General features: G+C 41.9%; 1 protein-coding gene across 1 annotated transcript; it reads right to left on the bottom strand.

Annotated features, from left to right (window-relative positions):
* Positions 1 to 1,245: 1,245 nt before the first annotated feature.
* Positions 1,246 to 14,073, bottom strand: RBM24 (RNA binding motif protein 24). The gene is made up of 4 exons (XM_017874264.1): positions 13,737 to 14,073; positions 12,581 to 12,704; positions 10,778 to 10,832; positions 1,246 to 3,380 (listed from the first exon to the last, which is right to left on the bottom strand). The coding sequence occupies exons 1-4, from the start codon at positions 13,902 to 13,904 to the stop codon at positions 3,017 to 3,019; spliced, it is 711 nt and encodes a 236-aa protein (XP_017729753.1). The 5' UTR covers positions 13,905 to 14,073; the 3' UTR covers positions 1,246 to 3,016.

Below are 14,073 nucleotides of genomic sequence, written 5' to 3' on the forward strand. Positions count from 1 at the left end.
TTAGCTACTACTCCTGGGCCTCACAATTGCTACTACATATACATATACATATATATACACATATACATATACATACACATACATATACATACATATATATATGTATATATATATATATATTTTTTTTTTGAGACAGAGTCTTGCTCTGTCACCCAGGCTGGAGTGCAGTGTGGCACGATCTCTGCTCACTACAACCTCTGCCTCCTGAGTTCAAGCGATTCTCCTGCCCCAGCCTCCCGAGTAGTTGGGACTACAGGCGCATGCCACCACACCCAGCTAATTTTTTGTATTTTTAGTAGAGATGGGGTTTCACCGTGTGAGGATGGTCTCAATCTCCTGACCTCATGATCCACCCATCTTGGTCTCCCAAAGTGCTGGGATTACAGGCGTGAGCCACCACGCCCAGCCACTATTACATATTTACTTACTATATATATCTGGCTCTGTGGCAAGCAGTTGGTATGCTTTTTAAATTTAATATTTAAATAACCATGCAAGGCAAGTATTATCACATTATTATAGATGAGGAATGCTTTAAAAAAGTGAATTACAGACTGGGTGCGGTGGCTCACACCTGTAATTCCAGCACCTTGGGAGTCTGAGGCGGGCAGATCACGAGGTCAGGAGATCGAGACCATCCTGGCTAACACGGTGAAACCCCGTCTCTACTAAAAACACAAAAAATTAGCCGGGTGTGGTGGCCGGTGCCTGTAGTCCCAGCAACCCAGGAGGCTGAGGCAGGAGAATGACGTAAACCCAGGAGGCGGAGGTTGCAGTGAGCCGAGATTGCACCAACTGCACTTCAGCCTGGGCGACAGAGCAAGACTCCGTCTCAAAAAAATAAAAAAGTGAGTTTCAAAGAGCAATTGGCTTCACTTGCACTGCTGAAAAGTGGGAGTCCAGCTCAAATCTCAGTTTACCTGACCCCAGCACCACTGGGCTGGTCCTGCTTCTGAGTAGTCCTCTCTACTACTGGCCCACGCCTTCCAAGGCGTCTTTCAGCTAACCAGTTTTCAGTGACATGAAGTCCTTTAGGTCTCCCCTGGTGGGATAGGGGATGACCTATATCATTTGCTAAGTATAAGGTAGATAATTGAGTTAGTGAAACTTAAAGGCACAAAACCAGGACATCCAGGAGAGGATTATGCTCACTGAAAATGTTACATATCAATCATGGCTATTAATTCAAGTTCAAAAGAGAAATCATTCACCTTTACTACAGAATTAGAAACAGCCAATGCAACAGAAGTTTTTAAAAATTATATTTAATACAAGTGAATAGATTAGAAGATCTGAAATGTTATAAAGCAATATACACAACGAATAAATAATTTGCACAGGAGAGTCATGTCTACATTACATAACACTGTCTAGTATGGGAATACTTAAAGTAAATCCAGTGATAATGGAGAAAGTCCATAAAAATGCTAACCTGTCTTCCCTTGTATGAAATTGTTCAAGTATAAAAATCCAATACAGTGTAAAATAGTATTCAATTTAGTTTAAGAATAAAATTGCAAGTATTGCAGTTTCAGAAGAAAATGTAAAGCAGCATTTAAAGACTACGTAAGAATAGTGTTAAACTAATGAATTACCAATAAATGAGATCTACACAGGCAAAATCAGAGGAGGAAGCATGAAACTAGCAATATATACTGTTTAAAAAAAAATCTAAAAACTAAACTAAAATGTGTTAATGTAAGAGTACTCTCTTATACAGTGCACATATGAATTTAAATAAATCCAAGTCAACATCTTTAGTTGAATAGGTTAATATTTAATACGCTACATCTAGACCTACTAAATAATTTATGCCATGAGATGAATACATAATTTTACAGTGTCACATCTAAAGTTCCTTTCTTTAGAGTGCAGCATAGTAAAACTTAAAAATAAATATCTTAAATAGCATTACTATTAAGGCACAGTATAAACCACATTATCATTAACCTTTGAAGAATTGTAATCTCAGTAACCTTGTTGTCTCATGTACTGTAGTCACTAATAAATAGTTTTAAATATGACTCTGAAATAGATACTAAAAAGTGTAAAATTACTTAAAAAGGGAAAAAAAATAAATGTCCTTAAGACAGTTCTGCAAACTTTGCCTGCCTTTATTCATAAGCCACGAGTCGACACAATAAATAGAAAGAGAAGGCTGTTGTAGTAAAAGCCTGATCCTATTTCAGAATCAGAATTGCTGACACCAGCAGATACAAGTTTCCCAAAATTGAAACAGGATGGGGAGAGGGATTAGAATGTGACAAGCTCATCAAACAAGCACAAGTGATGTGTTCTTTCCAGAACTGTGTGTTATTGATTGTCTGTACAGCTGTTGCACCCATTAATTCCACATCACTTGTTCCACAGTTCCACTCATCCACAGGACAGATGAGAAAATAGCTTTGGTGCCTGTCCACCATTTTACCCACTGCCACGCTCCTAGATTGATTGTTCGATGCCCATTTTTGAGATAGGAAGAACAGGACCTTCCGACTTGAAAAAAGTTCTATAGGCCTTAAATGACTGCTAAAAATGACAATCAGTGCTTTCGCCATTTTGTTTGTAAAAAATCTGCTTTTAAATGTAATTCAAGCTACATATTGCTCGCTCTGTATTCCCTGGTTCAACTAGATTCAAACAGCATTTTTCTAACTTGTAAAAGGCAGTTTGCTTCCCTGATACTATAAAAGAGCAAAATAAAATCCCGTTACAAAAGTGAAGTTCCGTTGTTACTCCTGGCGTCATTTCATAGTGGCCTTTCATGTACTCAGGCTCTTTGGGATTGATTTCCAAAATTGTGCCCATTCCTCTCATTCTTACCTCTTTCTCATCTAGAACACTACCGGGAGTATAAAAAAAATAATAACTCTGCTTCACAATAGCATGGCTGTTTTTTGTTTTTTGTTTTTTTTTTTAAAGCTGTTAAGTCAATGTTAACTCTCTTATTAGCTACTAAAACTTGGAAAACTGGGAGGGAAAGAGAAAACAATTCAACTTTGATCAGATGGCTGGTCTATTGCATTCGGTCTGTCTGCAGCTGCTGAGGCTGGTACTGGCCAAATGCTGCAGCGGCAGCAGCTGCTGCAGCGGCGGCGGCAGCTGTCCCAGGTGCCGCTGCGGTGATTGGCTGCTGGACTGCGTAGCCATAGCCCCCAGCAGTAACATATCCTGCAGCAGCTGGAGAGGCTGCATAGGGGTACTGGTCATAGGCAGCAGCGGCGGCGGCAGCAGCAGCGGCTGCTGAGTATTGTGCGTATGCAGCTCCAGTGTAATCAATGTAAGGGGTGGTGGAGGCGGCAGCTGCTGTCGGCTGGACATGTGGAATGACCACTCCTGGCTGCACAAAAGCCTGCGGATAGACATAGTGGGCAGGTATCCTGTTGAGAAATGGAAAACAAAGTCAGGCGGTCATCACCTCCTATCTGAAGCATGTTGTTCAAAGATAAGACAAACTCAAATTTAGTGGTTATTATGAGCATAGGGTTGCCACAATATCTACTTTCTAGTGGTCCACTGAGAATACTCGGGCAGTAGCCAAAGTCATAGGGTGCCCCCACAAGAACTGGACCCCAAAAATATGATGACACCCTCCCTGCTAGAATTGTCATGTATGATTATTTGGAGCTGTTAAATACAGTTTATCAAGAGTTTGGAAAATAAATCAGGATTCATGAGGGCTACACACACGAGATATTTAACAAGTGCTCGACTGATGAAGACTTTGGAAAATTTTGTAATGAGCTCATAAAATAAAAATGTTTAAGTAAATAGAAAAATTCTTAGCCAAGAATATAGGACTCAACAGGTAGTCCATAATTATTCACTTCTGTGGGGTGATCACCAGTTCATCGAAATTAACATAAACATTAACAAAATCCGTATGTTTATTATCATGGCAACCCTACTTGAAATTGCTATGCAGACTCAGCACACATTAATCTCTCTGCAACCTCAGTCACCCTTATTAAAAATAATAATTAAAAAAGGAAGCAGGCGACAAAATAAAAAAAAGGAGTTTAAAAGTTCACAAGTGTGGTAAACACAGCAGAATCACACTTCTCAAACGAACTGTAGTGCAGCTCACTCTGTCACAAGAGGCTGTCGTGGGAAGCTACAAAAATGCTATTAACATTCATGGCAGTGATTCCCAAAGAGATGTGCAGCACACTTATTTTCTTTCTTTCTCTTTTTTTTTTCCCCCATAAAATTCATAAGGACACAACGGTCAACCAAACCTGTTTGACTATCAGGCACCTGAGGGTCAGCCAGCTTGTTTATCTCTATGCAAGACAGACAGAAGGGGTTTTGGGGAAATGATGAGGTTGAGGGAAAAGGCAGGACAGGGAAGTACAACTAAATATTTCTAAAATTAACAGAAATTTAAAAGGTCTACATAACAAGAAAAGTTTTTTTTCACATCTACTAACTCTCATTTCATCCTCCAAATCAGCAGAAATACGTTAGTGTCATGTTTGAAATCTGCCCTATTCGTTGATATTTTCTACAAATCGTATCAATTGTATAATCATGTGTTATCCTGCAAAAGTTCAAGAAAGTCAAACAAAACCAAGTACCTTTTAAAATTATACATTCACAGATAATACAAGACAGACTCCAGTGACCTTACTTAAAAGTTAATGTGGTTAAAAAAATAAATCACAAGAGGTATTTAAAAAAAATCCATGCATCTCCATTCTCACTCTTGCAATTTATTACTGCCCATCTGAAACACTACCATGAATATCTGATTTATCTTCTTCTTTAAAATAATCTCCATTAAAGCCCCCTATATTTATATCTAAAATTATGACACTAGAATGCTATGTGGTTGTTGGCAAAGCCAACTTATAAGAAGTACAAGGACAAGTTAACAATCTTCCAATTTCAAAGAACTCAAAACAGAGAAGAGCACATGTAGATTGTTCAGAAACATAGATTTTGCTTTGACTTTTCAGAGTTTTACTGAAAGCATTCATTAGCGAACATCCATGGAAAAGATGAATTTATCTCAGAGGGTAGTGGACTTTGGCCCCAATGATAAAAATACACTCAATTTTACCAGACTTGCAGATCTTTCCCAGTGCCAGGAGAAACGACGTCATCAAGTGTTTCTGAGGACACTCAGAGATGTTCTTAACTGCTTGTCAGAAACCAGGCGCGTGGTCGTGCACACACTCAGAACGCTGCTGCAGGTCAGGTGACTGGCTCACTCGCAGCAACAGGTGTGGCTTTATGAAACACTGTCCCTGGAGGCTGCCACCTCCACAACGTGTAGACACGGCTAAGAAAGCCTACTCTCATGCCAGTTTACATGTGGTGATAGACAGCAGGGGCTGCAGCCGGGCTATTTTTGATCCTGTCATGCGACAAGGGTTTCCAGCGGGTAAAATGTCTTTATAAGGCCAAAGTAAAACATGTATCAGCTGCAAAGGCCAGCCAGTGCGGATCTCACTGACACCGAAACCTTAACCCCTTGTACTCACTCTCAAAGTTCCAAGAACAACACTGTGGGTGCTAGGTTGGTATCTCTGAACAAAGGTGTTAACTGAAAATGTTTATCCTACAAAAAGGCAGGAGAAAGTGTTGTGAAGAATGCATTAAAAGACAGGGGCAAAGTTGCTTAGGGGGCTTTAGCTCTATGTTTACTTCGCATTAGGAAATAGTTTTGATTTCACAATGTCAAACAATGAGAATATAAAGAAAGTTCACTGGATTATCAGACTCCTACATGAAGTTTGGCAAAGGTTAAAGAGACGTCTGGAAGGCAAATGAAAACCTAGAACATTTTAAGGCTTAGGGAAAAGGAGAACCCAAAAGACCTCAGAGAGCCTAAAATATCCTGGGTCAGGAAGGAGGGCAGAATTGGACTAAAGGTTCAGGTGGCACTTTGGAATGAAATCCTGAATTAGGAGTTTTTTTTAATAGTCTGAGAAACCCGTTAAGGTGATCTGGGAATCTCCCTCCTATTAGACATTTACCAATGTCTTTTCCTAACTATAAAATGTGCATGCCTAGTAGTTACAAAAAGCACAAGTGCAAAGAAGATACTTTTGGTAATTTTCAAAGAAAATTTACTGCATTTTCCTTTTCTTCCCATCTCTTCAGGTTGCACTGACATCTCTATGTGACCTTTGAAGCAACATCGTAACTGGTTCCGAAGAAATTCCTAACTGGTTTCCTCTTCCAATCTATCTCACAGCAACTGATGACAAAGTCTCCATCTCATTCATTTGCTCAAAGTAATCCTTGGCTCCTAACAAACCAAACTCAGTGCAAATTTCTCAAGCCTTGGCATTCTAGGCTAAAATACCCAGACTGCCTCTGGCTCCAAAACACCTTTCTAGTATTTCCTTCCACCCTTCCTCGAACCCAGGTCAACTGGGCTCCTTTATGTTTCCTGGACAAGCTTCACATTCCCAGATCCTTGCCCTTTATTCATGTCATTCATCCCTCACTGCGATGCTGTCTCTACCTGCTGAAAACCAAATCCCACTCACTGAGCTCTAGCACTCACTACGTGTAGAGCTTTCAGAAATTTGCTTTATTTTTTAGTCTCATATTTTTCTTTTTTTCATGCTATCGTGTCTTAACACAGCCTCATATTTTGCATATGTGAAATGGACTAATAATCTCACAACCCTGGATTGCTGTGCATTAAATAAAATTATCTGTGGAGAGAGTCTACAATGACAAATATAGTAGGCACTCAATAAAAAAAGAGTTCCCTACACTCCACCATTCTTTAAAACCTAGGTCAACTTCTACTTCCTTCATGAAGACTTCTGAATCCCATTCACTGCCCTGATGTCCATCTCTCTTATCTGAAGCCACATGGACAGCCCTTCTTGGTGCTTATTGGCTTTCTTATTGGATTACGAGAGAATAGAGTTTTGTCTTTTGGGGCTACAGCTTGACAAAGAGGAAAGAACGCAGCTTCTGAGGTCAGGCAGGCCGTGATTCTGAACCTAGAATCAGACTCTAACACTTAGCAGTTCTGTGATCAGGGGGATGTTAATTAACCTCTCTGTGTCTTCGTTTTGAAAAAGATATTAACAATGCCTTCAACAAATACTTACTGTGAGAATTAAATTATATAATTTATGTAAATCCCTTATCATTACAATCCATATGGCAGATGTTTGGTTAGTGTCAGTTACAGTCCCTCCTGCCCTCCTTAGTGGACACTATGAATACTAAGCACAGTGTTACCACACCCAGCATAAAACTGAGCACTTAAAAGGCATAGAGTCAATGTTTAAGTTATGTTCAACCTGATCTAAACTAGCCCAGAAATTTCTACTCACAGGTCTGTAGCCTCCCCTCTTCAAGGTTTCAATAAGGAAATGCTTCTTTCAAACATAAACTGTAAAATATTGTTCAGCAAGTTTACAAGTTTTTCTACATCTGCCCACTGTGCTACATAGGAAATTCCTTTTAGGCCCGGGTGTGTGTGTGTGTGTGGTGTGTGTGTGTATATATATTATATATATATATAATATATTTTTTTTTTTTTTTTTTTTTTTTTTTTTTTGTCCGCCCAGGCTGGAGTGGCAGTGGCGCGACCTTGGCTCCTGCAAGCTCCGCTTCCCGGGTCACATCATTTCTCCTTGCCTCAGCCTCCCGAGTTAGCATGGGACCTACAGTGCGCCAGCCACCACGCCCTGGCTAACTTTTTTTGGTGTGTGTATTTTTAGTAGAGACGTGGGTTTTCACTGTTGTTATGCCAGGATGGTCTCGATCTCCTGGACCTCGTGATCCGCCCGCCTCGGCATCCCAAAGTGCTGGATTACATGGCGTAAGCCACCGCGACCGGCCTTTTTTTTTTTTTTTTTTTTTTTTTTGAAGACGGAGTCTCACTGTGTCGCCCAGGCTGGAGTGCAGTGGTGCGATCTCGGCTCATTGGAAGCTCCGCCTCCCGGGTTCACGCCACTCTCCTGCCTCAGCCTGGGATTACAGGTGCCCGCCACCACGCCCGGCTAATGTTTTGTATTTTTTAGTAGAGAACGGGGTTTCACTATGTTAGCCAGGATGGTCTCGATTTCCTGACCTCGTGATCCGCCCACCTCGCCTCCCAAAGTGCTGGGATTACAGACGTGAGCCACTGAGCCTGGCCCCTAGGCCAAGGTTTTATCTTCAAAGGCCCAAAGCAACCTGGGGGCCATTTAAGGACCACAAAAGAAGAGTTCAGTTACTAGAATTTCAAATAAGTCAAGTCAAATTTGAAATTCTCAAGCTTCTTTCCAGGCCTAAAACAGGAACATGTAGCATTCAAACAGAATTTAGGATGACCAGGTGTGATTTGTTAGGTACAGACTCTGAAATTAGAGCAGTGTTGAGAACCTCTTAAAAAAGAAAAAGAAAGCTCGCTTGGTCCACCTGGAATGCTATCTATTTCTAATAAGAATCTCAAGTTCAAACAATTCACGCACACAGTAATAATCACCATCCTTTATAAAGACAAGTTAACATTAGAAGAAGTGGAAAACAAAAGGTTGCTATCAAAACACACTTGCTTTCAAATTTCCATATGACACATCTTACACTGGTGGTTCTAATTTTCCTTGTGTTACCTTCTTTCTTAAGGACTGATCTACAACGACTTCCAAAACCAGTCCAGATTCCTATGCCCAGCTCTCAAGATCCACCTTAGACAGTCTGGTTTCTCCACGCACTGAGTCTTCTACTCTATGCCTCTGCTTCGGCTCACTCCATCCTATACCCTCCAGACATATTCAGTCTTCCTTTTACCTGACTAAGACAAACCCAGTGGTACAAGTCCAGTGCCAGTCTACCTGCCACGCACACCACAGCCTTATTCAACTCCTCCACCTCATCTATTTTCTTGCTACTCTGAATTCCTTTTGTACTTGAAACAATAGCAAGTCATTTAGCAATTAGTAATTCTTGACTGGTTTTTGCATGACTTTTGCTTCCCAAACTAATGTGCAATTCCCTCGTTTTGCATCACCCACTGGCACAGTGAAAAAATAAACACATGCAACTACCTGTTGATTGATTCCATTTTATAACTGTTTCAAGATTATTAGTGTGAACTCACCACTAAGCTCACATCATGCCTTCAGATACAAGCTCTCCTCCCTAATCCCACCTTAAACAAATAGTCTAAATGAATTACCCACAGAAATAGCTGAACCCATCAACCCACCATTTGTTGTCAGTATCTGGGTTGGCTTGGATGGGGCTTTGATAAATAGCTATGGATATAGGAAGGCCCTTTCTGATCATATTGACAGAAGCGTCTTCCACAGCTAAAAAAAAAAAAAAAAAAAAAGTAGTTGGCAATAACAGTAGGTACTGATATGTTAGAGCTGTAAGGAGGTGGTCATGGGAAATAAAACCTGACTCTTCCAAGTCAAGTTATTGTTACTTCCTTTTTAAAACCTATTCTTAGAGACACATATGGTAGACAACTATCTATGTAGACAGATTCCAGCCTTCCAGGTTACACAGGTAGATATTTAGGTCCTAAGCTAGAGAAGAAATTATTATTGAGGATAAAATACTCTTTCAACAACATGAACATTTAAAAAGAAAATTTAAGTATCCTGCATTAAGAGTTACAGGAATGTTGATCAGGTAGAATACAGACGAAACAGAATCTAGTGTACAGGATAAATTGAGGCGGGGGGGGGGGATCTCCCACCCATATAACCTCTGAATGGAAGAGAACTGGGGACCTTGGAACAGGAAAAATGGTAATCACAAGACCCAAAGACAACACAAATATAAACACGTGTTCACCTGAGTTAGGTCCAAAAGGTGAAAGTTAGTGCTACACTACTCAAAAAAACTGGCTTGTGTTAATAAAATCTGATGAGAGTTGCTGAACCTTTAAATTAGATGGTCTAAAAGTAGATACGCATTGCAAAAGAAAGAACCCCATTCCCAGAAAATTTCCCATAAAACAGAAACTTAGGACATGCAAGCAATGAATCTGTATTCTGACAAAGAGAAATCACACGATTTAGCACTCACTACAAAAATATGGTTAAACAGAAGTCACAGGCTACAGCTTAAAAGCAAGAAAAAAAAAAAAAGGCCCTTTGCTTCCCATGGCAAAGTCAAAAGTCAACACCCCTCAACACCACCACCAAAACCAAAACGCAAAGAGCCCCTTCCCCAAGGAAAAGAAAACACTTTCACTACAGCTCTTTTCAATTAAGTAAAAAGCACACAGTTTAGCTATCAACACCACTTCATTACTGTAATAAATAAAATAAAGCACACGAAGGGCTATTGACTATTGTGAAAAATAAAAACAACAACACCAACATCCATGCATCGTTAATCACCATCTGAGCTTGTGTGTCTGAGTCTACTGGTTACAGAGTTTAATTCCAAACAGAACTATTCCACCTCTTATCATGGTATCCTTCTGATCAGTTAGCTTAACTGTATACGAGCCCTGTCAGGTTAGAAAGAGATAAATAAAATTGAGTCAAGTTGAACAGTAGTAATGGTGATGGGACACAATCGTCTTGTACACAAGTCATACCTGGTATTTTTGTTTTGTTTTGTTTTGCTAATCATAAGCTCAAACTTTGTCTCGTTTGGAGGCTGCATACTTGGTCAGATAACTTGACTCATCTAAAAATATTTATAGTATCAGCATTAAAAATGCACAAATATATATATATAATTATATAACCAGGAACATTCTGTGACATCATGATCTTATCTGTATATAACAAAGAGGCAGGTTAACAAATGATAGCCATACTGAAACTTAAGAAAGTCTGATTAATCAACTTACCCAAAAGGTCTCTGTATAAGGGCTGGATGAAGTTGTTGAACACCAAAGGCAAAACCTAACAACAAAATATACCACATTCTTTATTTGTGCATGGTTAAGGCATTTATTACTCGTACAAGTAAAATGCAATCACAACTTCCACTTACAAAAGATAACCATTCTTTTGCCACTTTAAATAAACTGTATGTATGTATATTTTTAAAAGTCAGTTTTATAAATGCTATCGTTGATTCAAAATAAATGTTTTAATAGGGGAAAAGTGGAAACTTTAAAAAAATCTGCAAAGTTTAGTTGGCAGACACAGAATCAGACCTTGGGAAAATGTTCATGAAATAATATGAAGTACAGCAGGATCTGACAATGAAGTTACATCTCAAATATTCTTACAGTTTTGAACCACAATCTATGAAAAGTCTTTGTAATCTGGAATGTTCTGAGATACTTCAGACAATGCTTTGAAAGACTATAGGTTTTAGTTTCCAGTATTCAGAATTCACACACACGCACACACACACACACACAAACTCTTTTTTTCTGGATACTACATACCCACAATGTATTAGACAAATTTTTTTAATGCCCATGAATATGTGCACAAGCACTCACTGTCTTGACAACCTAGTTGCCTTTTAAACCTGTTTGGATGGAAGTGTCAACCTCTTCCCAAAATTTCAGATGGAAAGGCTTAGAAGTGAAGAGTACATGATTTTAATCAAACTTTACAAGTAAAGACGCCTGACCAAGGAAAATATTGTATTTGCTTAAAAATCAACGCTCAACTATTTGTGCTAATGCAAAGGGCAGTGTTGTCATTAATCCAAGAGATACTGTTTTCCCATAGACAAAAAGCTGCTCCCTTTTGGTAACTAATAGCCACTTGACATAAGTAAAATATTTCTCATCTCTAAGCCTCAGTTTCTTTGTCTGTAGCATAGGGTTTTTGAGTAAGCGCAACTTCTCTTTTCTTTGACTGCCAATACTCTGTGATTTTATGTTAAAGTTTTACCATTTGGGGCCGGCACGGTGGCTCACACTTTGGGAGACCAAGGCGGGTGGATCACCTGAGATCAGGAGTTTGAGACCAGCCTGACCAACACAGTGAAACCCCATCTCTATTAAAAACACAAAATTAGCTGGGTGTGGTGATGCAATCCTGTAATTCCAGCTACTTGGGAGGCTGAGGCAGAACTGCTTGAACCAGGAGGTGGAGGTTGCAGTGAGCCTAGATCGCACCATTGCACTCCAGCCTGGGCAACAAGAGCGAAACTCCATCTCAACAAACAAACAAACAAACAAACAAACACCTCTACCATTTGGACATCACCCCTACCCCTTAATGCTTCCCTTGGGTCTGTGTTCAAGTCAGATTGCCTGCTCTGAGTACAGTGCAACTGGTGCTGCAAGGAGACACACCACTAAGTAGGGAAATATATTAGTTGAAGTCGACAAATTTGGCTCATATAATTCACATGTGAATTATCTACAGGTGGCTAAAAATTGGAAAACTGAGAGCAGACTACAAATGTATGTCATATAGGAAACAGGTGAGTCATGACTAACTCTTCCTCCTGTACAAACTGTTCAGACCCCCAAGATCCATTTTTGCACACAGGTACATTTCAAGCCCTGAGAGGAGTATTTACAACTCTTTTATGTTTAATGCCTTGGTAGAATAACAAGCCATGGTTCAAGTTTACTAACACATCTACAGGAGACAACGTCTTCTAAATTAGAGAATCAGCCCATCCGTAAGTGGGGGGGGGGGTTTTGGGGGGGGGGGGGGGGGAGACGGACATTTCTCACCTGGTTGCATGATCCTTGGTTTTGCTCCTAAGTATGCCAGGTTCACGTTGGCCTTTCTGCCATCAATGATGGGATTGGGGTCCTTGCAGGCCCTTTCGGCAGCAGCCCGGTCAGCCATGGTGACCTTAGCAACAGACACACACAGACATACATACATAACCTCTAAATTAACCCCTGAAGAAAATCAAGAATCACAATGGGGAATTCATTCATGATAAAACTGAGATCAAACTTTCTTTCTATTCTTTTCTTCTTTCGGCTGGACCCTCCTCTTTGATCTCCCATTTTTAAAAGGCGGGCGGGGTGGGGGGAGCGGGTAGACGAAGGAAAAAAAAAGAAACCCTCTAACCCTGCCCCACCCCTGAAATCTTAAGGGTGCTAGTAGGGCCTAGCTGAGATTTGGAAGCCTAAATTCTTGGAACTCTAGATCCTCCTTCCCCGACTCCCCCGCCCCCCAGGTCCCTACTCAGCCTCAGAGGCACCGTTTGCTTTAAAGAAAGTCCAGCCTCACATCCGCCCAACGTTCCCAACCTCCCGAAAACACTCCCCAACGACAATAGCTATTGTCCCACTCTGGGGCTCCCTGCTCTTCGGCAGCTGAATTTGCACGCTTAAATCTCTAGGAAGGAAGCTTAATATGCTGTTTCAGTTCGGCAAAGAGCCCTAGGATGATCCTTTAAAAGAACCTACCTTTGCAATTAAAAGGCGGGGGGATGACACAAGGGGAACAGCTCCATACCTCGTGGGGTGTCCCCTGCCTGCTCCAGCCACAACACCAGAACACACGCATTTTTACAAAGCAACAGCGCGCTTAACAACCGGCCTGCAGCCCAGGAATGCTGCAATTGTTCGGGGTTGCGGCCCCTCCCTCGGAACCCTCCGCACCCCAAATCCCATGGTCATTACAGTTGTCTCCTTCCACCCCTGCCCTGCCTTGCCCGGCCCCCGACAGCGCTGGGTCTTCTCCGAAACCCGCGAGGCTGGCGCCGGCCCTCTCCCCTAGCAAAGTTTCAGTTCACCCCGGAGCGAAGGGGCAGCGCCGCTCTCCCCGCGGGGCTCCTCACGGGTCACGCCGAGCCCTTCACTCCAAGCTCCCGATCCCTGGGGTCAGGCGCCACTCCGTCCCTCTCCCCCACCCCCCGTCCGTGCAACTTACAAATCCATAGCCCCGGGACTTGCCCGTCTGCCTGTCGGTGATGACCACCGCCTCCTCGATCTCGCCGAAGACCTCGAAGTACTTGCGCAGGCTGGCGTCGGTGGTGTGGTAGGGCAGCCCCCCGACGAAGATCTTGGTGTACGTCGTGTCCTTCTGGGTCGTGTGCATCTTCGCGCCCGCCCCGCGGCTCGGACTCCGGCTGCGGCTGCGGCTTGGGCAGCGGCTGCGCCTCCTCCTCCGGCTCCGCGTCTCCCGCACCCTTTCGCGGCCGCCAGGGGCCAAGGGCGAGCCAGGGGGCGAGGGCGGCGGCGCGGCGGGAGCGAGAGGCCGGGGGCGG

The sequence above is a fragment of the Rhinopithecus bieti genome, unplaced genomic scaffold (assembly GCF_001698545.2).
Source record: "Rhinopithecus bieti isolate Rb0 unplaced genomic scaffold, ASM169854v2 scaffold_8309, whole genome shotgun sequence".
Classification (NCBI taxonomy): Eukaryota; Metazoa; Chordata; class Mammalia; order Primates; family Cercopithecidae; genus Rhinopithecus; species Rhinopithecus bieti.

What these genes read in the sequence shown, in the direction of transcription:
- RBM24 (XM_017874264.1), bottom strand. Translation starts at nt 13,904, where the DNA reads ATGCACACGACCCAGAAGGACACGACGTACACCAAGATCTTCGTCGGG. An exon ending in AGTCCCGGGGCTATGGATTT is followed by an intron (nt 12,705 to 13,736) that starts GTAAGTTGCACG and finishes TCTGTTGCTAAG; the next exon opens with GTCACCATGGCTGACCGGGC. An exon ending in ACCAAGGATCATGCAACCAG is followed by an intron (nt 10,833 to 12,580) that starts GTGAGAAATGTC and finishes TTTTGTTGTTAG; the next exon opens with GTTTTGCCTTTGGTGTTCAA.